The sequence below is a fragment of the Vicugna pacos genome, chromosome 1 (genome assembly GCF_048564905.1).
Source record: "Vicugna pacos chromosome 1, VicPac4, whole genome shotgun sequence".
In the NCBI taxonomy this organism is placed as follows: domain Eukaryota; kingdom Metazoa; phylum Chordata; class Mammalia; order Artiodactyla; family Camelidae; genus Vicugna; species Vicugna pacos.
This window is the reverse complement of record NC_132987.1, coordinates 65227464-65253650: the sequence shown is the minus strand read 5'-3', so window position 1 is coordinate 65253650 and position 26187 is coordinate 65227464. Positions and strand designations below refer to the sequence as shown.

Here is a 26187-nt window from a genome sequence, read left to right as displayed (position 1 = left end):
ACTGAAACATACCCATACTTTAAAATCTATTATTTTAAAAGATTGCAAATGACATACAAATACTTTTTTTAAAAAAGAATACGAGGTTGTATTTTTATCTGAGTTACCCAAAATCAATTCAGTAAAGAAAGACTGATCAATATAAAACACAAAACAGGGAAGCAATTAGGCATATGGCTCAGAACGTTACGTTTCTGTTCCACTGTCCTTAAAAATTTTTCTATTCTACTGTCCTTCAAAATCAATTTCCTGATAAATTTCATTATGGAAAAAGTTCATTATGGAACTTTTTGTTAGGTTCCATAATGAAAAAATAGGCCTTTATTAAGGTATGTCTCCTTGAAGGTGGTAATAGATTTATTTATATGTACAATCTTAACTAGGCAATGAGGTATGTGGTCTATGTTATTTCTAGAAACAAGCAAGAGTTTGTAAAAGAAGAAATTAATTCCTTAATAGTGTAACTGGTCCAGCATTAGCAGCCTCGAAAAAAAAGCTTACTTTCTTCTCACAACCCCAACTTCTCTTCCTGATGTAAGACACCACTCCTTACCCTCCGCCCCATTCTCTACGTTCATGGCTCAGAAATGAAGACTTCTTTTCCTCTTCCCTAATGTACCTTAAAATCCCTCTCCATTACAATGCTCTCATCAATGCCCTTGCTAAGATGATGAGAATTTTATTTATAAATATACAAACAGATACACACTCCTGAATATTCTTTTAAAATTATACTGCGATCGTTCAGCTGATCAAGAAAATTTGCATCTCTAATATTTCTTCATTGGCCGGTGAGTCAAGAGAAATAGGTTCTAGATCCAGAAATACTAACTGGTTCTATGACCTCAAGCAAGTCAAGTAAGTTACAACTTCTTGGAGCCTAGGTTTCAATACTGGCTATTTCTAATACTAGCAATAAAGCCTATGATCCTCTCAAGATACGTTTGTGTGTGCGTGTGTGTGTATGAAAAAAGGTGCTGAAATGCTAATATGACATTAGTATTTGTATTTTTAAAAGGGTGGTGGTGGTGATGTATACACATACTTGCTTGTATTAGTATCTGAAATATACACAAAATTATCTGCCTTCCAGGACGAGGAATTCTGGGTGGAAGGGAAGGTAAAAGGGAATATTTTTTCATTGCACACCCTTGAATATATTTTGGATTTTGCACCTGGACAATGTACTGCCTATTTAAAAAATAAATAAAACTAGATGTTCATTATATAGTTCTTTAAATTTTTGTTTGAATTTTTCATAATAAAATGTTAAGAAAAAACTTTTACAATACAATTTAAAAAGACATAACAAATAGTCTGATTCTGTAATCTTCGTCACCAAAAATCACGGGATCAAAAACTGGAAGAACTTTGGAGATCACCTGGCTCAACTCTAGTCTCTACAGGTGAAAAAAATGGAGGCCCAGAGAAATAAAATGATTTATCCAAGATCACACAGCTAGTTCGTGTCACAACTAGAACTAAAAACTCACTGTGACAAGGAATGGAATGAAATGAGGGAGAAACAAGAGGGGGTAAAATCCGTTTCCAGGGTCTATTCCCCTCCTCCCCAGTTACTCTGCCTTCCACCTGCAGTGTTTTCCCCACCCCAATCCATCCTAAAAAGTCTATAAACTCCTCTAAAGCACGCGCCTGCTCATGCCACAGGGCAAAAACTTTGAATGCGTTTCCATTACCTCTCACATTAAAGCTCAGCCTAGATTTTGAAAACAGCCGCCTCAATAAATGGTCACTTTGCAGCCAACGGTCCCTCCACTCTCTTTGCGGGGAAGATCTCGCTATTCGTGACTTGCCGCCTGGGCTCTCTGCGCTGCAGGATCGCCCTGCACACCGCCCCCAAGACCTGGCCCTGTGGCCAGACCACCTGTCGTCTTAAGGCCCTCCAGACCAGCACCTGGGCAGCCTTCCCCGATCCCTCTTGGAGCCGCGGAACTCCAGCTCGGGGCACACCCGGTGCCGGGGAACTTGCTCGACCGCCGGCCCAGGAGAGAGTTCCGAGCAGGCACCTGGCAGACTCCGCCTCGGTTGCCCTCAGCGCCCAGGTGCCGGGGCCCGGACACCCGCCGCCGGGGCTGCACTGCGCGCGGCGGACCACGCCGGGCCGCTCCGCCGGCCGCAGGGCCCCCTCCCCGGCCAAGCTCTATCCCCGCCTTCCCGGGCCCCAGCCTCACCCCGCGGTCAGCACCACATTGTAGATAACCAGGTATGCCGTGGCCAGAGGCCCCGGACCCTTCTTCTTCCGCGAGCCGCTAGCTTCGCCGGCTCCAGCCCGGCCCCCGCCGCCCCCATTCCCCTTCGTCGCTGCAGTCGCCGCCGCTGCCGCCATGTCAAGTGCCGTGAGGCCAGTCTCCTCGCGCGAGCACCACCGCCCGGACTGGGCACTGCAAGGCGGTGGAGGGAGGGACGAGGGGGAGGCGGGGCCGAGGCCGCGGGGCGGAGCCAGGGACAGTACCCACGTCGGCCGCCATCTTGGAGGAGGGCAAAGACTCTCGCGGCGCTCTTTGCCCCTCCGCTCGCCTCAGTTGCCGCCGCCATCTTGGATCAGGGTAATCACCGCCTTCTTTGCGCTGCCGGTAATAACCTCCCACGCCATCTTGGATTAGGTCAATGTCGCCTTTGGCTGGCCTCGCCCGGCCCGCTGTTTCTACTTCGCCCTCCCTGGTTACTTTCTCTCGTATAATTGCCGCCTCTCTGTTGGATTAGGAAAATGTTGTTTTCATTCTCCTTTCTTATCGTCACTTCTCCCAGTGGCAGTATCTTCACCTCTACACGCGGTTCGAATAACCTGCCATTTTGGGTCGGGACAATAGACGCTGATTTCGTTTCCCATCATCCCCAGAGGCTGGGGGGAGTTGCTTGTCTTAACTGGTAGATTCTGAAGTAGTAACCAGGTTGACGGTTCAGTCTCCGCAGGTTTATTACTTTTGCCTTTTGACTTTAAGTTATTAGTACAGTGGAGAAGGTCAACAAGTTTGCCACTTACCTGTACGATGAAAGTCGCACGTTTGGCCTAGGAGCCAGTGTCTGTGAGGGCTTGGAGGTGCCCGAGAGTGTCTTCCAGCTCTTAGCTGCGTGGGCTCGCCCATCGCCAAGGCAGGACGAGGATGAGGTGATTAGGCTGTCGGCTAAGGGTGAGGTGCAGAGTCCAACGAGCTTTCCACCCACAGTAGCTCAAAATAGAGGGATGTTGGCATATATGGAAAACCTGTCCGCTTAAGGAAAGCGGGACAGCTTGTGGAAACTGCTTCAACCAGCTGACCCCACTTTCCATTCACTGCTTTGTTCTAGGGTTTTTATTTTGGTTTGTAAAAGTCTCCTAACGGTCAGTTTTCACATACTCATAAACATAAATTAATTATTGTACATGCGATGGTATAAAATACTCTTTCCAGCAAGTATTTATGGAGCGTCTGCGAGATTGCTTTGTGGTTCTTGGCACTAAATGAAAGACAAATCCTCCATCTCCCAAAGGTTATATAGAGGGAACCAGATAAAAAGAATATGTATTAGTTGGTGAAAATTGTTATCAGTTAGGAAGTTGTTGCAGTAATCCAGGCCATAGTGATAGTGGTTTGGGCCAGGGTAGTTACAAATGAGGTGATGAAAACTGAATTGAATTCTGGACATACTTTGGTAGAGCTGCAAGATTTGTTGATATAGTAGATGTGGATTAAGAGGTAAAAGAGACATTATGAGTAACTTTGAGTAATTGAGTTGTAGAAGAAATGATTTTGAAGGCAGAAATCAGCAATTCTGTTTTTCACTTGAGAGTTGGAAGTCTGTTAGACATCCAGCTGGAGAGATTGAGTAGACAACTAGATTTAGACACTGAGGTTACAGGAAGAAATGTGGACTAGAGATATAAATCTGAGAGTCATCAGGGTTGGGTTGCTATTTAGAGTGATGACACATCTAGAGATTGAGGTATAGCAACTAAACAATGGTCAGAGCCCGATCCTTACAGTCCCACAGGTTGTGCAGAGACCCTGTTGCCTGATTGTCCTAACTTCTGTTAAAGAGCAAGTTGGTGTACTCGAATTACAGACTGATAAGAGGGAAAAAAATTTGCAAAGGAAATAAAGAAGTGAGCCATCTTGCAAAGCAAATAATCACCCATCTAAAAGCTTCTTTCATTACTTTAATGACTTTCCCCCAATATAACCTACTTAGTGGGAAAGTAGGAGGCAGGAATGCATGAAGCTCTGTCTGTTGGAAATCAATTTAAAACTCAGTGTATCTTCTTACAGTTGCTTAGGCCCAGCTCCAGCCTGTTCCCTACAGTGCAGTCACAGTGATCTTTTCCAAATACTAACTAGTTCATATCTACTACCTCTCCCCTCCCCACTCCCTTAAGACATTTAAATGGCTTTTAAAGGCAATTAAGATAAAGTATAAAATATTTAACGGGACCTACAATAATGTGCATGGTCTTGCCTGCTTCTTTAGTCTCAGTCACACCATGCTCTCCCTAGGCATACTGGCTTTATCTTAGGTCTTCCAGTGAGTGATGAGCCTTTCTACCACAGGGACTTTGAACTTGTTATTCTGTCTGCCTAGAATCTTTATTCCTATCTTCCTCCTGACCTAAATTCACCATCAGTTTCCCTTAACTGGAATGAATCATTCTCCTTTCCATAGTCTCCATGTACTTCCTCTCATGACACAGACCATGGTAATTCTATATTTACTTGTGTGATTTCTCTCCCTCACTAGACTACAAGTTTATAAGAAAGGAGCAGGGTATTTTCTTGGTGGTAGTGGTTTGTTCGAGTTGTTTGTGTTTGTGTTTTTCCCCCTCATTGCCTGACACATTGCCTGGCAACATGACTCAGTCTGGATCAAACATGGTTTCCCTAGCAAAAGTAATTATTTCAAGACTTGGGACTATCATGACACAAGCAGAGTACATTAGAGTCCTTCTGTGAAATTAATATAAGTATGCTCAGGTGTACTGCTTGTCTTTTTGTCAGAATTATTAAAGATAAGAGGGGGGAGTGTATAGCTCAAGAGACAATGCGCATGCTTAGCATACACAAGGTCCTGGGTTCAATCCCCAGAACCTCCTCTAAAAATAAATAAATTAGTAAACCTAATTACCTCCCCCCACCAAAAATTAAAAAACATTTTTAATTAAAAAAAAAAGAAGAAGATGTATGTGCCCCAGGCTCCAGACAATCATCTTGCCTTCCATGTGGAAAGAGAAGAAACCAAGCAAACAAGAGAGGAAGTGTGTGTCTTAAGGGCTATGAGTCTTGGTTCCAGTTCCTGAGGCCTGGTACTTGATGCTTTTCCTTCAGTTTTTGTGGGTTTTCACCCTTACTCTTAACAGCAAGGGAATCAATACATTTCTTTTGCTTAACCTGGCAGTCCCAGGACAAAAAAACATGACTTTCCCATTTATTCCAGTAACAGTCCTGGAAATAATCTCATTAGTTTGAGTCACATGCCTATCACTGAATATGCTGATTGGCCAGGTCTCTGTCATATACCCGTAGTGGAAGGAGGGATGCTTCGCCCAAACTGTGTAAGACAAGGTAATGAATCAGGTTCTTAGTTATAGGTTGAAAGTATTATCTGAAAAGACAAATCAGCTCTCTTGTATTAGTTTTCTATTGCTGCTGTAACAAATTACCACAAACTTACTGACTTGAAACATCAGGAATTTATTCTCTTAAAGTTCTGTAGATTGGAAGTCCAAAATGATCCTTTCAGGGGTAAAAATCAAGATATTGGCAGGACTTGTTCCTTCTGAGGCTCCAAGGGAGAATCCTTTTTTTTTTTCAAAATCTCTTCCAGCTTCTAGAGCTTGCTGGTATTCCTTGGCTCAGTTATGTCTCTCCTATTTCTGCTTTTGTTGTAATGCCTTCTCTAATTTTAATCCTCCTGTGTCTCTCTTATAGTAACCTTTGTGATTACATTGGGCCCAACCAGATAGTCTGGGATAATTTCCCCATCTCAAGATCCTTAACTTAATCACACCTGCCAGTCCCCTTTACCATCTTAAGTAACATTCTGGGGATTAGAGCATGGACATATTTGGGGGAGGGGCATTATTCTGCCTACCATATCCCATGAAAGAAAGAAAGAAAGAAAGGGGGGGAGGAAGGAAGGAAGAAGAAAGAAAAAAGAAAAAAAGAAAAGAGGGAGGGAAGGAGGGAGGAAGGGAAGGGAAGATGAGGGGAGGGGAGGGAAAGGTTGAGAAGGGAAGGGACAGACTTGAAAAATGACAAACATGGGGACCAAAAGAGGAGAGAGGGCTTGTGTTGGTGATGATAAAGAGTAAATTGAAACTAGAATAATGATTGGTTACTGAAAGCAAAAGCCAGGATTTCTCTGAAGGTGAATGCTAATGCCAATGCTAGGACTGAGAGACTGATCCAGTGAGTTTTCTAGGGCCTTTTTTACTTGCACGCTAATCTCATTGATTTCAACATATGAATTTTGAGGGAGGGCGTGTCACAGACATTCAAACCATAGAAGCTACCTTCCTTGCCAAAAGGGATTTTGTGAGTGTGATTAAATCAGGGTCCCTGAGATAGAAGATCATCTTGGTTTATCTGAGTGGGTCCCTTGTAATCAAAAAAGGGAGGCAAAAGAAGACTCAGAGTCAGTCAGAAGGGGATGTGACTACAGAAGAAAGTTGTAGAAAGATGCAGATAAAGACGGAAGAAGGGGGCTTCCAGAATCTGGAAAACAAGAGGAAATAGATTCTTTCCTAGAGCCTTGAGAAAGGAATGCAGCCTTGCCAACGTCTTGATTTTAGCCCAGTGAGACCTGTTTTGGACTTCTGACTTGCAGAACTGTAAGATAATGAATTTGTATTGTTTTAAGCCACAGAATTTGTGGTAATTTGTTACAGCAGCAATTGAAAACTAATACAGCTAATACATCTATATTGATAACCAGCCAAAAAGCATTACTAGAGATAAAAATCTTTCATAACATTGAATGTTTCCATTCATCAGGAAAACAACAATTTTAAACATGTATGCATAATTACATGGCCCTTGTGCTAATGTTCCAGTTCTATGTAGAGAATTATAAAATATTGTTGGATGGCATTAAGGAAGACCTAAATAAATAGAGAGATACTGAGTTCATAGATTGAAAGACTCAATACAGTAAAGACAATAGTTCTCCCCAAATTAATTTATAAATTGCATGCAAGCTCAATCATAATTTCACCAAGTAGTTTTTGTTGTTTGTTTTGACTTTTGCGGAATTTGAGAAGCAGCTGAGATTTTATGTGGACATATTAAGGTCCAAAAATTGCCAAGATATTAGAACTTGCTCTATAAGATGTCAAGATTAATTATAAATTATAGTAATTAAGGCAGTATAGAATTAACATAGGGATGGCAAATAGACTGATGGAACAGAAGAGAGCCCAGGAACAGACCCACACATGTATAGTCACTTTATGACAGAGATAAAGTAGGGAAAAGATGGACATTTCAATAAACGATGCTGGGACAAGTGGAAATTCATGTGGGGAAAAAAAATTCCCTACCTCACCCTATACACAACAGTCATTTCTGGACTTAAAATATGAAAGACAACATTTAAAGCTTTTAGAAATTAGTGTAGGAGAATATTTATGAACTCAAAGGTAAGGAAGGAATTTTAAAACAAGATATAAAGAATACCAACTATAAATGAAAAAGATTGCTACATTTGATTATATTAAAATAAAGGGCCTTTGTTTATCAAAAGATAGCATAAAGTAAGCAAAAAAAAAAACAAAAACAAGGTACAGAGTGGGATATTTGCCATACATGTAGTTAATAAAGGATTAGTCTCCACAACATATGAAAATTCCTTCAAATCAGTACAAGATAATCATATGTAAAAAGTGGGCAAAAGACTTAAATAGGGACTTTACCAAAGGAAAAATATAAATAACAAGTAAACAGGTGAATATGCTCAACCTCTTTGATCAGGGAAATGAAAATTATAACCACAGTGAGATATCATTAGCCATCCTCCAGAGTGGCTAAGATGAAATAGTTTGATACCATCAGTTGTTGTTCAGGGTGTCATGTGGCAGAAACTCCCAAAGGCTGCAGTTGTTAAGTTGGTGCATTCACTTTGAAAAACAGTTTGCCATTATCTAGAAAGGTCAAAGATACACATATCCCATGACTGTTTTTCTAATGCTGGGTTGATGGCCTTAAAGATCCCCCAGGATACACATACCAGAATATTCAGAGCATTTTGTTTTATTATAGTCCCACACTGCAATACAACATAACATCTATCTACAGTAGAATAAATAAATTGTGGTCTTTCTTACAATGGGGTACTTTACAGTAATGCAAACAAACAAATTGCAGCTCTGTTTGAGTATAATACAGAGGAGTCTCAGAAACAATATTGAATGAAAGAAGTAAGGCACAAAAGAATATATACATTATGATTCATTCATCTAAAGTTCAAAATCAGGCTAAATGAAATTACATTGTTTAAGAGATTTATACACAGGTGGTAAAACTAAAGAAAAGCAAAAAAAATTATCGCAAAAGACAGGATAGTGGTTACTTACTTATCGAGGATAGTGGATAGTGGGGAGGGAGGAATTTATGACCAAGAGGGGACAAGTAGCAGGGGAGAGAAGAGGGGCAGGGGGAGGAGTTCTGGGAGTAATGAAAATACCTTATTTCTTGACCTGGATGGTGGTTATATAGGTTTTCCCTTAGTGATAATTCATTAAGATGTCTATCTGTGATTTGGGCCCTTTTGCTATACTTTACATGTTAGATATACTTTATAAGTTAAATAACATAAATGATAGATAATAAAAATAAAGAGGAATGCTGACAGTAGGAAATAAGATGGTCTGCATCAGTATGGCCACTTGAGAAGCTATGGTCATTAGTCGGGGTATAAGGAAGATGTTGAGGATCTAGAGTCACTGGCACCTCTTTTTAAAGGAAGCTGCTGAGGCAAAGACCTGGTGACAGATAGTGGCTGTTATTTGGTATCCTATGATCCCCATCCCTCTGACTACAGATAGGAATATATGTATAGATGGTAAGACTATACAACACAGCAATGAAATGTTTATCACACAGTATCAGGATAATGGATGCTTATGGACTAGAGCTGGGCACCTGACCCTGGAGCAACTGATAGGGAGGCATCCCTCTCTCTCATCTTTTCATCTCCATGGATAGGGTGTGCTAATCAGATTTCCAGCTTCCTGAACAATGGAGACCAAAACTAGTTAGTTAGAGAAAAAAGGAGTATATTGAAAGGACACTGGATAGCTCACAAAATTGATGAAAAAAACTGAAGAATAAGGTTTGGAACATCAACAGGAGCCAGGACAAATTAGGCATGTAAAAATAGAGACCAAATCAATATACAGGAAGAATCTGATTAGTATCCAGCAGCTTCTGTCATTGATTGGCCTGCCACCATTGGACATCGGGTGCTGCCATTATTGTGTCCTCTGCCACCTCTGGAGAGACTCTAAACTGCCATTTACTTCTCTGTGTTATTCCAGAATCAAAGTCTTAGGAGCATATGGTTGGAAGCTCACAAGCCCAAATTCTAGAGACAAGGAAGCTGGGAAAGGGGCTATTTGCCCATACTTGAGCTTCTTTATTGGAATTCCCTCCAAATAGGAAGTGTGTTTAGATACTGAGTGGCCAAAAATAAAAAACACCTATCACAGGGAATATCAGAAATAAACATATCTAATTCACTCGGCCATGTTCTACCTGGTAGACAAGAGATTGTGCACAGAGTCATTGAATTGAAAGGCAGCCAGGCTGACTCTTCCTTCTGCTCTGCAGTGCACAATTCTCTCTGTTTTTCAGTTTTTCTGGTTTTTCTGCCTGTGATTGGAAATGGGGAGGGGTACGTAATTCTGATCAGCCCTGGACTACTGGCCAGGCTGTCTTCAGTTCAGGAAGGTAGGAGTCCAGATGTCAGCAGTCTTCATGGTTGGTCAAGCACCTCAAAACATACCCGTATACTCTCTGTTAATGGCCAGATAGAAGATGATGGTGAGGTCATTCCCCACCTCCTGAACTGATCTGGTTTCATTACACAAAAACCTGGAGAAAAGGAGGGGCAGGTGATAGGATTCAAACCTAAATTCCATTCTAAACTTTGTTTGTTAGCCCACAGAAAGGCCAGTGATATGACCTAACATGAAAAAATTATATCACATTATTCTTTTGAGAATGTGAGCTTGGAAAAACTGAGATCTGAGCAGATGTGGAGAGAGGAGACCCTGTATGGTGAGATAGCTGCCTTAGTATTTGATGACTTTCTGTGATCAGCTTTAGGCCAGAGGTCTTCTAAATGGTTAATGAACACACCAATGAAGATCAGTCACATTTATGAACAAATGATTAAAACAATGAGGTAGATGCCCTCTTCTGTTTCTCCTTTTTCAAAATGTCAAAGATAAAAATTATACTGTTGGCAGGGTTATAAAGACATTCTTAAACTTTGCTACTGAATCTGTAGACTGATAGATACACCGTCTGAAAGGCAGCTTGGCAATACATACCAAAACCTTCAAACTGTGAGTGTCCTTTGTCTCAATGATTACACCTCTTGGAATTTATCTTAAGGGATTTAGGATATGAAAAAAGATTTAGTTAGTTATAAAAGTTCATCACAATGCTGTTTGTAATACCAAACTGTTGGAAACAATCTAAATGTTCAACAGGACAGACTGTTTAAATAATGACAGAGGTTTAAAATAGTATGCCATTCAAACATTAAAAATGATTTTGCAGAAACTTACTTTCAGATGATTCAGCAAGAATAGTGTGTGTATATGTGTGACCGAGAGCACAAGCATGGGAGAGAAATTGTGAACAAAGAGCAAATGTGGCAAAGTGATGTGATTGTTAAGTCAGAAACTATGAAAGATCTGAAATTTTCACTCTATTTGCAAGCTAACAAGGTAGCCTGCCACACACACACACACACAAACACACACATACACACACACACACACTCTCTCTCTCTCTCTCTCCTATTTCCATATATTTCTCTTATGGCCCAGCAGCAGCGAGGGGCCCAGATTTTGTCCCTGAACCATTACTGCCCGTTGTTGGGGCCTTCCTCCCAAAGAACAGCCTCAAGGCATTGCTCCCCTTTGTGACCCAGCCCAAGTGCCAGCCTCCTGTAATGAGAGAACAGGCCTCTTTGCCCAGCTCCCTTGATGAGGAAATATTCTCTTCTTTTGAACAGTGTAGGGGTCACACATGGGCCAGGGCCTGCTCCACGTGGGTGGAGTGTGGGGTTTCCCAGGAAGGGAAGCAGGGCAGAGTTTGAACCCTCAGGGTGCACTTTGTGGCTTAAGGTATGTATGTGGGGATTAGTCTGGGTCCAGATGGAGGCGCAGGATGAGGATGTGTATATGTATGTGTGTATATATAAATGTTATTTATATGTATATGTATATATAAATAATGAGGCTTCTGAGTCAGAAACAAAAACAGTTTGTCATTTATGGCAAAAGCAGTAGCCAGAGCAACATCTTATGTTGGTTACCAAGCCCCACGTACACAGGGCAGCGTCATGCAGGCCTAATGATACCTGCATATGCAGTGGGTTGCACTATAGGAGAGGAACCCTGGAATAAGGAAACTGATCATATATATGGCTGCTGGTGACATACGCATCCTTCCCTGCAAAGAGAGAGAAACCTTATCTTTATTCTAGAATGTAAGAAAGTCTTCTCCAAGAGGGGAAGGAGGGATCTTTATCTTTACTATTCTGATCGGGTCTCCAGGGAAAGAAACATATTTAAGCTTCACTTTCCTGGTATATCTCTGTAGGGGAGAGAAAATCAAACCTTTATCTTCTGTGCTCTTAGGTTCAGTGTCTGGTATCCTGTGAATTGAACTGACAAAAGATTAATAGTAGAAAAAGTTTTATTTCATATACAGATGGGGAGCCTCACAGAAATTAATTGAAAACCTCGAAGAAGTGGATCAAATTCAGAGGGTTATATACTATTTTAACAAAAGGCAATAAATTTGTGGTGAAGTGACAAGACAAAGCAAAGGAGGTTTAGGTTTTTATGGGCAGTAAATCGTGGGAAGGTAAACAAGTGGGGAAAACTAATAGGAGATAAGGGTTATTTTTAGTAAAGTTTGTTATGTCACTGCCATCTCTGGGCTGAGACAAGTTTAGAGTGGTGATTAAGAGTTATTCTGCTCTTCCTGATGTACGAGAGAGGATAGGGACACATGCACAAAGGGAAATATGCCCTGCTTTTAGGCAAATAGGGGGAGGATAGAGCTTTTTCTGCATCTGCTGTTTTTCACTTGCCTTCAGCTCAGAATAGTTCTTATGCCAAAGTGGCATATTTTGGGGTAGTACATTCTGATCCCCCTCAGCTCCTTATACAGATATTCTTGAATTGATAGTAAATGCCTTTAATCAGAAGACCTGAATTGTGCAGAAAAGTGAGATGTTTAGAGTGAATCATCTCCCAACAGTATTCTGCATGGAGGGTTTAAGGGTGTTTATTAAAGTAAGTTCTATCAAGCTTTCTCCAAGTTTGAACAAAATTTAAAATAAAAAGTTAGGGAAATAATAATGCAGAGACGCATTTGACATGGAAATTGTTTAGAATATATTAAGTAGAAAAATGGACTACACATGGTGCATAGTAAGGTCTCATTTTTATAAGAGTTAGATATATCTGTCTACAGAGAAAAAAAAATCTAGAAGGGGATATACCAATATATTATTAGTGTTTATCTTTGGATAAGTAAGGGCATTAGGTTTTTTTTAATGTTCTTTCTGTTTATAGGTATTTTGCTTTTTTCCAGTGAGTGTTTTTGTGAGTAAACTTTTTTCTTTAACTTTATTAAAAACAAATCCCTTTTTGTCTTTTTGCCTTCTAATGAGAGTAGATATCAGTGACATGTTGGGTTTTTTCTCCCCTCAATCTTGGATATACTTAAACTGCCCTGCAAAAGTGGAGGGAAGAGAGTGAGGGAAAGATAGGCAGTATGGGGGAAGTAAAAAGAAGAGGAGAGGAACCTAGGAGAAGAGACAAGTCTGGGAGGACTTTTCTAATGAAACACTGATCAATATGAACTCCCTTATCTACTTCCCTTACAAAATCAGTAAATTCTTTCATATTTTTATATGAATTGAATTTTTGGTAGAAAACTCAAAAGAAAAAGGAGACAACAGTTAATACAGATGATGTTTTGGGTGCTACCTGGGATTTTCAAACTAAAGTGCACTGCCAGAATAAAGTGCACACCCAGAACAGTGGTTTTCAAGCTCTTAAATAATTTTGAGGACCCTAAAGAGCTTTTATTTATGTGGCTTATAATTATTCTATATTATCCATATTAGACATTTAAACTAAGAAAAATTTAAATCATAAGAATATATAAGCTGTCAGAGTGATGACATTATCACACATCATGAAGCTTCTGAAAAACACTCTACATTTGTGAGTGAATGACAGTGAAAAAGGCAAATAAGTTAGCATTTTTATTGAAAGAGTACTGTCCTCATGTTCCCCCTTAAGGCGTCTTCAGGAGCCCCCTAAGTCCTGAACCATGCTCTGAGAGCCACTGATGAAGAGAACTAATACTTTGTTAGGCAGGATACAGGGTCCACTCCTGGTTGGCTTTCTCTGTTCTGTAGCATCCTGTTGTTGCACACTGAACGTCTCTGCTCCTCTTTTCTCTTCTATTGTTCATTGTCTTTTTGCTCTTTTTTCTAGGAGATTTCTATAATTTTGTCTTCCAATCTAATTCTTTGAATGCTTATTTAATTAAAAAATATGAATAGCATCCTTTTTTGTTTCTTGGATGTAATGTTTTCTTATATCTCTTTGATGATGTTAATTATTGTTTCTTCTCCTCCCTGCATGGTCTAAGTTTCTCCCAAGTTTTTTGTTTGTTTGTTTTGTTTTGTTGTTATTTTTTAATGTTTGTCATCCCCTGTCTTTTTTTGTTAGAGACTTGTCTCAAATGTTTGATGGTATTTGGCTATTTGCCTGTATTTAAGAGAGAGGTACTAAAAACTGAAGCTTGTGTTCAGGTAGGGCCTGTTGACTGTGAGCCTTGCTAGAAAATGCTAAGAATCACTAGAATGACCTTAGAATGATCAGACAAATCCATGATATCCATAGTTCAGTCAGATATTACTTTAATGTCTGCAGAGATATGGCCCTACCAGAAAGTAGGATATGAAAACATTTTGGGATTCTACAGCCAAAATAGTTTTCGACATGCTTACTAAAGAATCCTGAGGATCCAAAGATCTGGCCTTAAGTATCTGTAGAGATAGATGGGAAACATTTAAATATCTAAGGAAAACTAAAGAATGTAAAACCAATGAAGTCATGAAAGAAGTAAGCTACAGCCTTTTTGGGGGGAAGGGTGCATACTTCTATGAATAAAGGAACATTTAGGACTTAAATCCAAGGGCTGGATTTTAGAATTCCAAACATAATGACTGCAGAAAGGGGCTTAGCTTGGCATTCAGAATCACAAGAAATATCACTGTGTGTCTTGTAGCTCTAGTCTCATGCCCTGTTGAATTCAGGTTAAGAAACAAACTCAGCCAGCTGCAAAGTTAACATGCCCCAAAGTGGGAAGGTAACATTCCTTCAAGTGAACAAATTTTTGTAGCTTTGTTGAATTTGAAATTTACTAAAGTAATGAAGTAAATCAAATCTATAATACTAAAATAATAAAATTCTTGAATTTATCGAATGTAAAGAGATTTAGGCATATTAGAGAAAGAGGTTAATATGTGATTCCAATATAAAATATAGATTATGTAATTATTTACATTTGGGATTCAAAATTTAACTCGTACTAAATTTATAAACAGTATTGAAACATTTAAAAGAAATAAAGTCCCATGGTGTTTATAAATTTAATTTATTTATGAGACTTATTTTACTTGAGAAGGTATTTGCTTGGGGCATTTCTTGAGAAGTTCTATTATGAGACAATTGAAGAATTTAACGTGAAAATGAAATGAGTTCATTACATTTATGAATGCAACTTATAATGATTAAGGGGATTAATTAATTAGGTACTAAAAGTCTCCTTAAAAGTGAATATTACATCTTGGTAAATGTTTAAATCTACCAAAATGGTGGCCTTTAGAATATTATCAAACTTCAGTTTGTTATCAACTTAAATAGATTGTTATAGATATAAGTTGTTATATGTAACCCTCATGGTAACCACAGAGCAAAACCCTATAGTTAAATACACAAAAGATAAAGAGAAAGAATACAAGCATACCACTAAAGAAAGTAATCAAACCACAAAAGAAGAGAGCAAGAGAAAAAGAATGGAACAGAGAAGTACCGCAAAAACAGCTGAAGACAACGAACAAAATGGTAATAAGTACATACCCATCAATAATTACTTTAAATGTAAATGGACTAAATTTGCCAGAGACATAGGGATAAAAAACAAGACCCATCTGTATACTGCCTACAAGAGATTCACCTTAGATGTAAGGACATGCACAAACTGAAAGTAAAGGGATGGAAAAAGATATGTGAAAATGGAAACCAGAATAAAGCTGGAGTAGCTATACTTACATTAGACAAAATAGATTTTAAAATAAAGACTATAATAAGAAACAGATAGGGAGTTATATAATGATACATGGGTCAATCAAACAAGAGGATATAACATTTTAAAATTTATATGTACCCAACGTAGGAACATCTAAATAGAGAAAGTAAATATCAACAGACCTAGAAGGAGAAATAGCAGCACAGTAATAGCAGGGGACTTTAATTACTCCACTTATATCAATAGATAGATCATCCAGAGAAAATAAGGAAACATCAGCCTTATACAACACATTATACCAGATGGACTTAACAGATATATACAGAGATATTCCATCCAGAAGCAACAGAATACATTCTTCTCAAGTGCACATGGAACATTCTCCAGATATATCATATGTTAGGCCACAAAATAGCTGTTAATAAATTTAGGTGATTGAAATTTTATCATACATATTTTCTGACTATGGTGGTATGAAACTAGAAACCAATTACATGAAGAAAACTGGAATATTTACAAGTATGTGGAGATTAAACAGCATGCTGCTGAACAATCAGTGGGTCAAAGAAGAAATCAAAAGAGAAATAAAAAATACTTTGAGACAATGAAAATGGAAACATAACATACTACAATTTATGGGATGCAGCAAAAGCAGTTCTAAGAGAGAGGGTCATAGCAATAAATACCAAGAAGCAAGAAAAATCTCAAATAAATACCTAACTTTACATCTCAAGGAACTAGAAGAAGAACAAACAAAACCCAAAGTTAGTAAAAGGAAGGAAATAACAAAGATTAGAACAGAAATAAATGAAATAGGACTGAAAAGACCATAGAAAAGACCAACAAAGTGAGGGCTGGCTCTTTGAAAAAGTAGATAAAATTGACAGATGTTTAGCTAGATTCACGAAGAAAAATAGAGGACTCAAATAAAATCAGAAATGAAAGAGGAGATATTACAACTGATACCACAGAAACAAAGGATAAGAGACTGCTATAAACAACTATACAGCAACAAACTGGACCTAGAAGAAATGGATACATTTCTAGAATCATACAATTTACAAACACTGAATCATGAAGAAATAGAAAATCTGAACAGACAATTACTACTAAGGAGAGTGAATCAATAATCAAAACCTTCCCAACCAACAAAAGTGAAGGACCAAATGGCTTCACTAGTGTTTTCTACCTAATATTCAAAAAAGAATTAACACCAGTCCTTCTCCAACTCTTCCAAAAAATAGAAGAGGAGAGAACTCTTCCAAACTCATTTTATAAGACCATCATTACCCTGATAACAACCTAGACAAGGAAGCCAGAAGAAAATTACAGGCCAATATCCCTCATGAACAGAAATGTAAAAATCATCAACAAATATTAGCAAACCAAATTTAACAGTATATTAAAAGAATAACACACCATGATCAAGTGGGATTTATTCCAGGGATGCAAGGCTAGTTCAACATCTGCAAATCAGTCAGTGTGGATACACCACATTTACAGAATTAAGGACAGAAATCATATGATCATCTCAATAGATGCAGCAAAAGCATTTGACAAAATTCAACATTCATTTATGATAAAAACTCTCGACAAAGCAGGTGTAGAGGGAACATACCTCACCATAAAATAAAGGCCATATATGACAAGCCCACAGCTGACATGATACTTAATGGTGAAAAGCTGAAAACTTTTCCCTTAAGATCAGAAACAAGACAAGATTCTTTCCACTTTTATTCAACATGGTAGTGAAAGCCCTAGCCAGAGCAATTAAGAAAAAGTCATCTGATTTGGGAAGGAGAAGGTAAAACTGTCACTATTTGCAAAGGACATAATATTATATATCAAAAACCCTGAAGACTCCTTTCGAAAACTGTTAGAATAAATGAATTCAGTAATGTTGTAGGATACAAAATAATACACAAAAATCTGTTGTGTTTCTATATACTTGTAATGAACTATCAGAAAGAGAGATTAAGAAATCAGTCCTATTTATAATTGCATTGAAAAGAATACCTAGGAATAAATTTAACCAAGGAGGTGAGAGACCTGTGTACTGAAAACTGTACAGCAATTAAAGAAAGAAATTGAAGCAGACACAGCTAAATGGAAGGATATTCTTTGCTCATGGATTGCAAGAATTAATATTGTTAAAATGTCTGTACTACCTGAAGCAATCTACAGATTCAATGCGATCCCTTTCAAAATTCCAGTGACATTTTCCACAGAAATAAAACAAACAATCCTAACATATGGAACCCCAAAAGACCCCAGATAGCTAGAGCAATATTAGAAAGAAGAACCAAACTGGAGGCATCATACTCCCTCATTTCAAACTCTATTACAAAGCTATAGTTATTAAAACAGCATGGTTTGGAATAAAAACAGACATATAAACCAATGGAACAGAAGAGAGCCCAGAAATAAACCCATGCACAGATGGTCAATTAATTCATGACAAAACTTCTAAGAATGTACAATGGGGAAAGGACAACCTCTTCAATAAATGGTGTTGGGAAAACTGGACAGTTACATGCAAAAGAATAAAATTGGATTACTGTCTTACACCATACACAAAAATTAACTCAAAATGGATTAAAGACTTCAGTGTAAGATCTTCAACCAGAAAACTCCTAGAAGAAACATAGATGGTAGGCTCCTTGACATAGGTCTTGGTGATGATTTTTTGAATCTGACACCAAAAGTAAAAGCAGCAAAAGCAAAAATAAACACGTAGGACATCATACTAAAAATCATCTGTTACAGCAAAGGAAACCATCAACAAAATAAAAAGGCAACCTTATGAATCAGAGAAAATATTTGCAAATCATATATCTGATAAGGAGTTAATATCCAAAATATATAAAGAACTCATACAATTCTATAGCATAAAACCAAACAACCTGATTAAAAAATGGGCAGAAGATCTGAATAGACATTTTTTCCAAAGAAGACATACAGATGACCAAGTTACCTAAAAAGATGCTCACCATCATTAATCATCAGGGAAATGCAAATCAAAACCACAATGAGAAATCACCTCACCCCTGTTAGAATGACTTCATCAAAAAGACAAGAAAGAACAAATGTTGGCAAGGATGTGGAGAGAAGTGAACTTTCATGCACTGTTGGTGGGAATATAAATTGGTGCAGCCACTATGGAAAACAGTTTGGAGGTTCCTCAAGAAATTAAAAATAGAACTACTATATGATCCAGCAATTCCATTTCTTAGTATTTATCTGAAGAAAATGAAAACACTAACTAGAAAAGATATATGTACTCCCATGTTCATTGCAGCATAATTTACAGTAACCAAGATATGGAAACAACCTATGTGTCCATCAACAAATAATGGATAAAGATGATGTTTTATGTATGTTTTATATATAAAGATGTTTAAATATATGTATTCAGCCATAAAAAAGAATGGAATCTTGCCATTTGTGAAACATGGATGGACCTTGAGGGCATTATGCTAAGTGAAAAAAGTCAGACAGAGAAAGGCAATTACTGTATGATATCTCTTACATGGGAAATCTAAAACAACAACAAAACCCAGCTGGTATCAAGGATACAGAGAACAAATTGATGGTTGCCTGATCCATATGTTTTTTAAGAGTTGCCTCCTTCCCACCCTCAGTTGTGCTTGTTGTCCATCAGTCCACAGCTGATCTGGTCTAACTTGATCTGGTCTTTATCTGCCAGCATTCGAGGAGAGACTGCCAGAGGGTATACGGGCTAGAGGAGGAGGTGGGGGTAGGGGAAGGGGTGGTCTAATTGCTCTGTTTTTGCCTTATTCTGTGGTAGGACTCAGCTTGGTTTTTGAGGTTTTCTCCCCCGCAGGTGCTTGCAGAGTGGAAAAAGTTGAAACAAAATTAATTATTAATTAGTCTATTCCCAAAGTTTGTCAACAACTCAAGTCTAGTGTATCACATCTCTTATTCTTTGCCCTGTGGGTTTAATGCCTTTTGTCTCTTTACTTTCATTTTAGTGAGGTTTTGGGAAGCAGGAAGTAAATGCAAGTGTTCAATCTGCCATATATGACCACTAGTCTCAATTTAGCTTCCATGGAAACAGCTACTCTTTCCTTTAGCACTCAATTTTTACTGATTTATATAATAATTAAATTATGTAATTACAAGTACAACTGGCATAAAGAAGTTTAAGAGCAAACCCAATTGACTCTTGGTAAATATATAATGCAGCTTATGGGCATCAGTGGAACAGAAGTGTGTGGGCATCAGTTAATTTATTTTACAGAGGGAATGAAAACTGTTGTTAAGGCAGGCAAGTTGGATTAAGTGGAAATTAATTAACTGAGCTTCTACTTTAAATAAATGAATATAAGGCATTCATTAACAGGGTGCCTTATTAAAAGTCTAAAAGATTTGGCTTCTTGTACAACGAATTTAACTTTAAAGGAGTTTATCTGTCTTTAAAAACTCTTTGAGCAAGCAAATGCCTTTCTAGGGTCAGGCTCTTCTCTGTACTTTGACCATGGGTACTGCTGATGTGTTCAGACTGACTTCCTGGGCTCTTGGACCCTTGTCTATCCTAACTCCTAGGTGTCCTATCCTACTTCTGCATTGATCTCCTTTTGACCTGCTTTGACCTTAAAGACCTTGGTTTGTATCAGTGAATTGATACCTCACATTCCTCTTGAGGCTCCCCTTCATAGGTACCTTGTTCCTGTGGTCTCTGACCTTTTAGGGCTTCTTCAGGACAAAACTGACTTGCCTTCCCATTGGCCTTCTTCTCTGCGGGAAGTCAGGTTTCAGCTTCTGTCCTCTAAGTAAGTTACCCACTCATCTATTTGCTTTCCATCTTCCAAAATTCTGGTATTTTTCATCTCTCTTCTCCTATATTTGTCTTTGAGGGGTTTGTAGTTTAAAAAAATTATTATTCCTTCACTCTCAGTTTACTGGGGGCTCTAAAGAGAACAGAGTTACTGCTTATGTTCAGGAGTTAATCTTTGGTCTTCTCTCTGCTGTGAGCTCCCCATTTTCTAAACCCTTAATCTCCTGATTCTCCAGAAAATAGGAGAATTTTGAGCTTTCTAGACAATTTTTTTAAAGTTATCTACCCAGACTTTTCTTGGGGCTGCCTAGCAGATCCCTATTTGTTCTGTGGTTAATATGCAGTCAGAAAGAAGACAATGTGAATTAGCTTTTGTAAATATAAATTAAAAATTAGAGAACTTTTTGGGATTACAAGTTAAATGATAAATTTAAATTCAAGCCAATTTTGAGAAATTTATTCTTGATTGGGAAAATAAGACTCCAAGGTCAGATGAGCTTTTCTTTGACTATGAAGAAGAGGGTCTTTAGGGACTGGGAGTTAAAACTTTTCCAGAGAACAAGAAGGCAGTTGTAACATTTCATAAACCCACGCAATTGTTTTTTGTACAATTGTATGGGTACTTGAAGTTTCAAAGATCCTTTTTTGGGAGGTGGGTGGAATTTAAATAATTCTTTCCATCTTTCATTAGTATATAACTTTTTCACATATTTGTTTTGTTTCTATAGAAGTATTATCAGTTTCTTGAGGATGTTCTCTTTGTTAAAATTAAAAAAATTAAAGCTATTTAGCTTTGTCTTTTTTTTTTAATGGGGGAGGTAACTAAGTTTATTTGTCTTAATGGAGGTTCTGGGGTGCTAAGCATGCACGCTGCCACTGTGCCATACCCTCCCCCTAGAGGATATTTCTGACACAGCTTAGCATCTCGAGTGCCAGAGGAATAGGGCTTACCATATGGATCAGGTACTATGCATGAGCTCTTTTAATTTTTATTAACGATCTTTGAGAGAGGAACTATTATTACTCTAGTTTTATAGATGAGGAAACTGAGGCATGAGCTACACAGCTGGAACTGACTCCACTTGATTAACCAGGTTAGCTAGATCCTGTGCTGGTATCCTGGTGCATTTGCCTTCAGTGAACAGGTGAGGTGCTTTTTGGAGAGAGATCTGGGACTTCGTGGAGCTTATGGGACAGGTTGCATCACTGCTTACTAATAAGTACTTGTTGAACTTGAGCTGAGGCTATCGTTCATTGTAACATACCATCTGGAGCAAGATTGTTGCCCTATATAGCCTAACCTGTCTCTTAACTATTGGAAGCTACTACCCCAAGAAGCTAATAATAATAAATTGACTAAGGTTAATTTGTAACCTCCCTTTTCCATCATTATCTCCAACTAGAAGAAATCTAGTCCCAGAGAGTCAAATAATGTCTTGTGAAGATTTATCATATGCTTCCATGTGGTCACTGCTGGGGCTGTGGTCTCTGACATGAAACCCTCCTCGTGACGTGCAGGCATTTGGAACACCAGCAAGGCCTGTGAGCTAAAATTTCAAACAGCCAGCAGTTAGAAATTGACTGTTGTCTCCAAGTGCTATGTATATCCTGGGTATTTCCAGTTCCAATGGGAAGGGAGTTATTATCAAAGCCACTGAGGTTAAAATGACTGTAGCTGTCAGGATGGCCCCTCCTCTTTCCTTGTGGTTCACTGTCAAGGAAATCTTGCCCTGGTGACTGTGTCTCCTCCTTTGCTTCTATCTCATTTGTCCCCACTGGATGCTCCCCTATCTCGAGTAGCTCCTAAGTTCTAAAAATACTGGAGATCTTTGGCTTAGCTGGTTGCTTCATACTGCAATCTGGTAATTGCTTATGAACTGCTGATCTATTTAGATTTTGTGGTGAGAAGCACAGAACTGGTACTTTAAAAAATATATCAATATAAATAATCAAAAACAATAACCTAAGTATTTGGCCTGTATTATCTAATACAATTGATGAAACTGTAGACCATACTCTCTAGACTGATTTCACACAAACTTTGAAGTTTTAATTTCACAGTAATTTGAAAAGTGGTATGCACAGTTAAGGGAAAATTTGGAGTTTCTCTTTTCCTCCTAGCCCATCTAGAACAGTGTCGTCTAATAGAACCTTACAGAAAGTTCTAATCTGTGCTATCCAATAAAGTAGCCAGCCACTAGTCACATGTGATTATTGAGCACTTGAAACGTGGCTAGTGCAACTGAGGAACTGAATTTTAAATTTTACTTATTTTAATTAATTTAAATTTAAATAGCCACTAGTGACTCATGACTACCCTATTGAAAATAGAACAGATTTAGAATATGATGATGACCTTATAAAAGATAATCTAGGTTATGTTGTAGTCACAAAGAACGCTAAAATCTTGGTGATTTATAAGAACAAAGATTTATTTCTTGCTTGTGTTACTTACGTACCCATCTGGGATTGGCTGGGGATCCAGGTGGATAAAGCAGCCACCACCTGACATGTTGCAGTCATTATGGAGAGGCTTGCACCAGTAGTTAAATTCTCTGGACCAGAGGGGACAAACATCACTTGTGCTTACATCTCACTGACCAGGAACAGTCACACAGTCTCATCTGGCCAGGGAGCCAGGAATGTGGTCCTAATCATATGTCAGGGGGCAAAAAGCCTTAGGAGTGACTGCTACAGCTATTAGCTTCCCTTTCAAAATACAGAGGAGTTCCCAAGGGGTAAATAAGTAGTATTACTTGTATTTTCTTGAAGAGTGGAGAGTTGAGTTTCTTTAGAATTCAATTATCCTTCACCTCCTTGATACTCATTAGCACAGACGTATTAAAAGCAGGTAAAATGTAGAAAGTAAAACTCAAAACATTTTGATAAGAAGAAAAAGAGACATATAAATAAAGTTAGAGCTGACAACAGTCGGCATGTCTTTTTAGTTACATGTAGAAGTTCATTTAATATGAAGCTCTGCAATGTAAGGAATAATCAATGGATTGTTTTCTATCTGTTTGGGATGAGAACAGAGTAGAAGAAAATATATTTGTTATTTTTCAGACTATAAAGTACATTTTTCACTAATAAGGAATAAAAACTCCTTTTCTTTAAAAATAATAATTTTCTCACTAGGAACATTTGTGGATTGTAGTTGCCTTATAAAAAAATGAAATAATTTAAATATTTATTATCTGGACAATGGATTGTTTCTTTCCAGACTACACTGTGGAATCATAAAATCATGTAGTCCAACATTAAATAGTATGTCTTGATTCTTTCTAGAATATCTACAATATTGTTTGAACACTCGGGACACGGGGCTTCACCATCTGATATCTGACAACAGACTTCCTATGAACAGGAGTAACGGCTTCCGGAGAACAGATGCTTCGATGTCAACACAGAGAAAGATAGCACCCGGCTGCCAGTAACAAATTGCACCGAAGTCACAAATGTAAACCACACCCTGGTAAGTAATATCAATGATGATGATGATTTTGAAATGAAAATGTCATATAGATTTTAGCACTATGAGGATACTGTAGATACTAGAATGTGATTGAACCAAAATGATGCTTGAGAGAAACTTTGAAATAAATGTGCAAATGAGGCTACCTAGTATAAACAAGAACTGCCTAAGTCATTCTGCTCCTTAGTAAAACACAACCACATAAGCCACTTTCTGCAGCAGAGCATTTGTTTTTAGTTTCCAAGATCTGTTTGGGTTTTCTACATCCGGTGGCATGGAAAAGAGAAGGCTGCAAAGACTGAACAAACCGCATGCACTGTGGTATCCTTTATTTTAAATTGTGAGCTAACTACAGTTGTAGTGTTCTCATTTACCATTCTGATGGCATAATAAACTGGGAGAACATTAACACAATTTCAAGAAGGCATCAAAAACCTGTAAACAAACACACACACACCACACATGCGCGCACATATACAACATACACGCACACAAAGGTTATAGTCTAAACAGTTAAACGTGATGAAGAAAAGCTTTGAATGCTCTAACTCAAAGTAGAAACACTTTATTATAATAAACTGTGGCAATACTGTGGCTATTATGAAAAAATATTGTAACTGTTTAAAAAGCAAAAAGAAAAATACTGGCAATTTGAAGCTAGCAGCAAAAAGCAGATAAAAATAGAATGGAAGATAACATAAGACTAAGTAAAGCAAAATTCTAATGTTGATACTATGTAGGATTGCACTGAAGTAATTTAAAATTGGTTCTTAAGGAACTATTGAAAAGTCCCTTGAAATATTAAACTGCTGCACTTTACAAACAGTGGAAAAGAAAAAAGTAACTGGAATGTTACACACACACGCAGAGGAAATGTATTAGGCATATCAGTTTATGGTCTTTGTTTATGACCTTCAAAAAGTTTTATAAAGAAAAATTTAAGTGCCAATGTAGTGAAAGAAAGTTAAAAATTCCTAAAGACACAAGTCTGAGTGCATTTATCAGATCTAAGAATATATTTGAAGGTTGGGGGCAAGGCATGATTGATGCACATTCAAGAAGAAAAACCTTGTGGAACCCATAAGGTAGGTAGAGTTCTCTGAAGAGTATTTGGAATGAAGGTATATTAAACTCAGACTATCCTGAAGAAGATTCCCAAGTATGTGGAGTTCTATAGCTCTTCAGTTGAAATCTGTTTCATAGTGGCCAATAAATAATTAAGACTAACTTTTCAGCAAACTGGTTTTTCATACATTCAAACACAAAAACCGTTACCACACATGCAGAGCTGATGCTCTAAAACAGCACAAATATGAATTGTGGTTTCAGAAAAAAAGCACATCAGCAAGGAATTATTTTTCATAGGTTCAAATAAAAATGTCTGAAGCTGCTAGACATCTTCAAAGAGGGGATAAGTTTAGAGTGCCTACTGATTTTGGAAGAAAGAAGATTCTCTTTTCCCAAGGAAGCCAGTCATCCATGAGCAGGGGACATGTCTTCAGAATCTAAGAAGCGTGATGTCCCAAGTGCTTAAACTCATGGCAAGTTCAGATTCAGAAAAGCTGGCAGGTAGAACAGGGGAGGGAAATGAAAAGTTCGAATGTCTATGGTATACTTTGGAATGAAATGTGCCTCGTAAGTTAAAATGGCTCAACTGCCTGCAGAATGAAGTGCTGCAGTGCTAGAGAAGACCTGGTTCTCTGGAGTAGGAGCTGGGAGAGACCCCCATCTCCAGGGACCCTCTGGGCGGAGCTGTGACCACAGGATCACGAGTGCTTTCAGTAGGGGAATTTATGACTTTGCCCAGGTCAGTCTTCCATTTGGTTACTTTTTCTCTAAAATCAACTGGTCAGACAAGTTACTGGTGATTTCTCAAAATGAAATCTAGCTGTACTAGTATCTTAAGGTGCCAGCTAATTCAAACTAATGCCCGTCAACAATGCTGCTGGGTTATCAACCACTGTTGCCCAAGAATCAACCCCTAAATGACCTAACTAAATAATCTATCACACTAGGTGCTTTTACTATCTTGGATTTTTTGAGCTTTAGAGAAATAGTCTTTGTAATATGACTTAGAAACTGCCTCTCTCTGGCTTTGTTTCACTCTTCCTCTTCTTCCTCTTCTCCTTCCCCTTCTCCTTCCTCCATGGTTTCCACAATGAGCTCTGCTGTGCAGGTGGCTTCTCCAAGACTGTTGACAGCCTTGCAGGTGTACTTGGCGTCGTCATCCCCGCAAACATCGCTAATGATTAAAGAGCAGTTCCCATCCTCATCGTAGTCTATCTGGAAGTGGCGGGACTCCCTGATTGACTGGTCATCTTTGAACCAGACAACCTCAGGGTCTGGGTATC

At 38.3% G+C, this 26187-nt stretch overlaps 2 protein-coding genes and 1 long non-coding RNA gene across 23 annotated transcripts in view; 1 reads left to right on the top strand and 2 right to left on the bottom strand.

Moving 5' to 3' along the window:
• The window catches only part of HACD2 (3-hydroxyacyl-CoA dehydratase 2), a 91884-nt gene extending 89454 nt beyond the window's left edge, over positions 1–2430 (bottom strand). For 3 of the 4 annotated variants that reach the window (XR_012074083.1, XR_012074084.1, XR_012074085.1), the window contains exon 1: positions 2193–2404. Coding sequence is in view for 1 of the 4 variants with exons in the window: in XM_006215759.3 (XP_006215821.2) it covers positions 2193–2347 (155 nt within the window). In the remaining 3 variants the exon portion in view is untranslated. Of the gene's footprint in view, positions 1–2192 lie in introns of all 4 variants that reach the window. The other variant, XM_006215759.3, reaches the window with a different exon arrangement.
• On the top strand, positions 1704–25643 carry LOC140697236 (uncharacterized). Of its 6 annotated transcripts, none has more exons than XR_012074087.1 (3): positions 1704–2224; positions 23650–23836; positions 24074–25643. It is a non-coding gene; the product is annotated as an uncharacterized lncRNA (long non-coding RNA). The 6 variants fall into 6 exon arrangements; XR_012074090.1 differs by lacking the exon at positions 1704–2224 and adding an exon at positions 2445–2624; XR_012074089.1 differs by lacking the exon at positions 1704–2224 and adding an exon at positions 2446–2567.
• MYLK (myosin light chain kinase) overlaps positions 24149–26187 on the bottom strand; it is a 247068-nt gene continuing 245029 nt past the window's right edge. For all 13 annotated transcript variants that reach the window (XM_072964016.1, XM_072964017.1, XM_072964021.1 and 10 more), the window contains one exon: positions 24149–26187. In XM_072964016.1, the coding sequence (XP_072820117.1) occupies positions 25937–26187 (251 nt within the window). In that variant the 3' untranslated portion in view covers positions 24149–25936.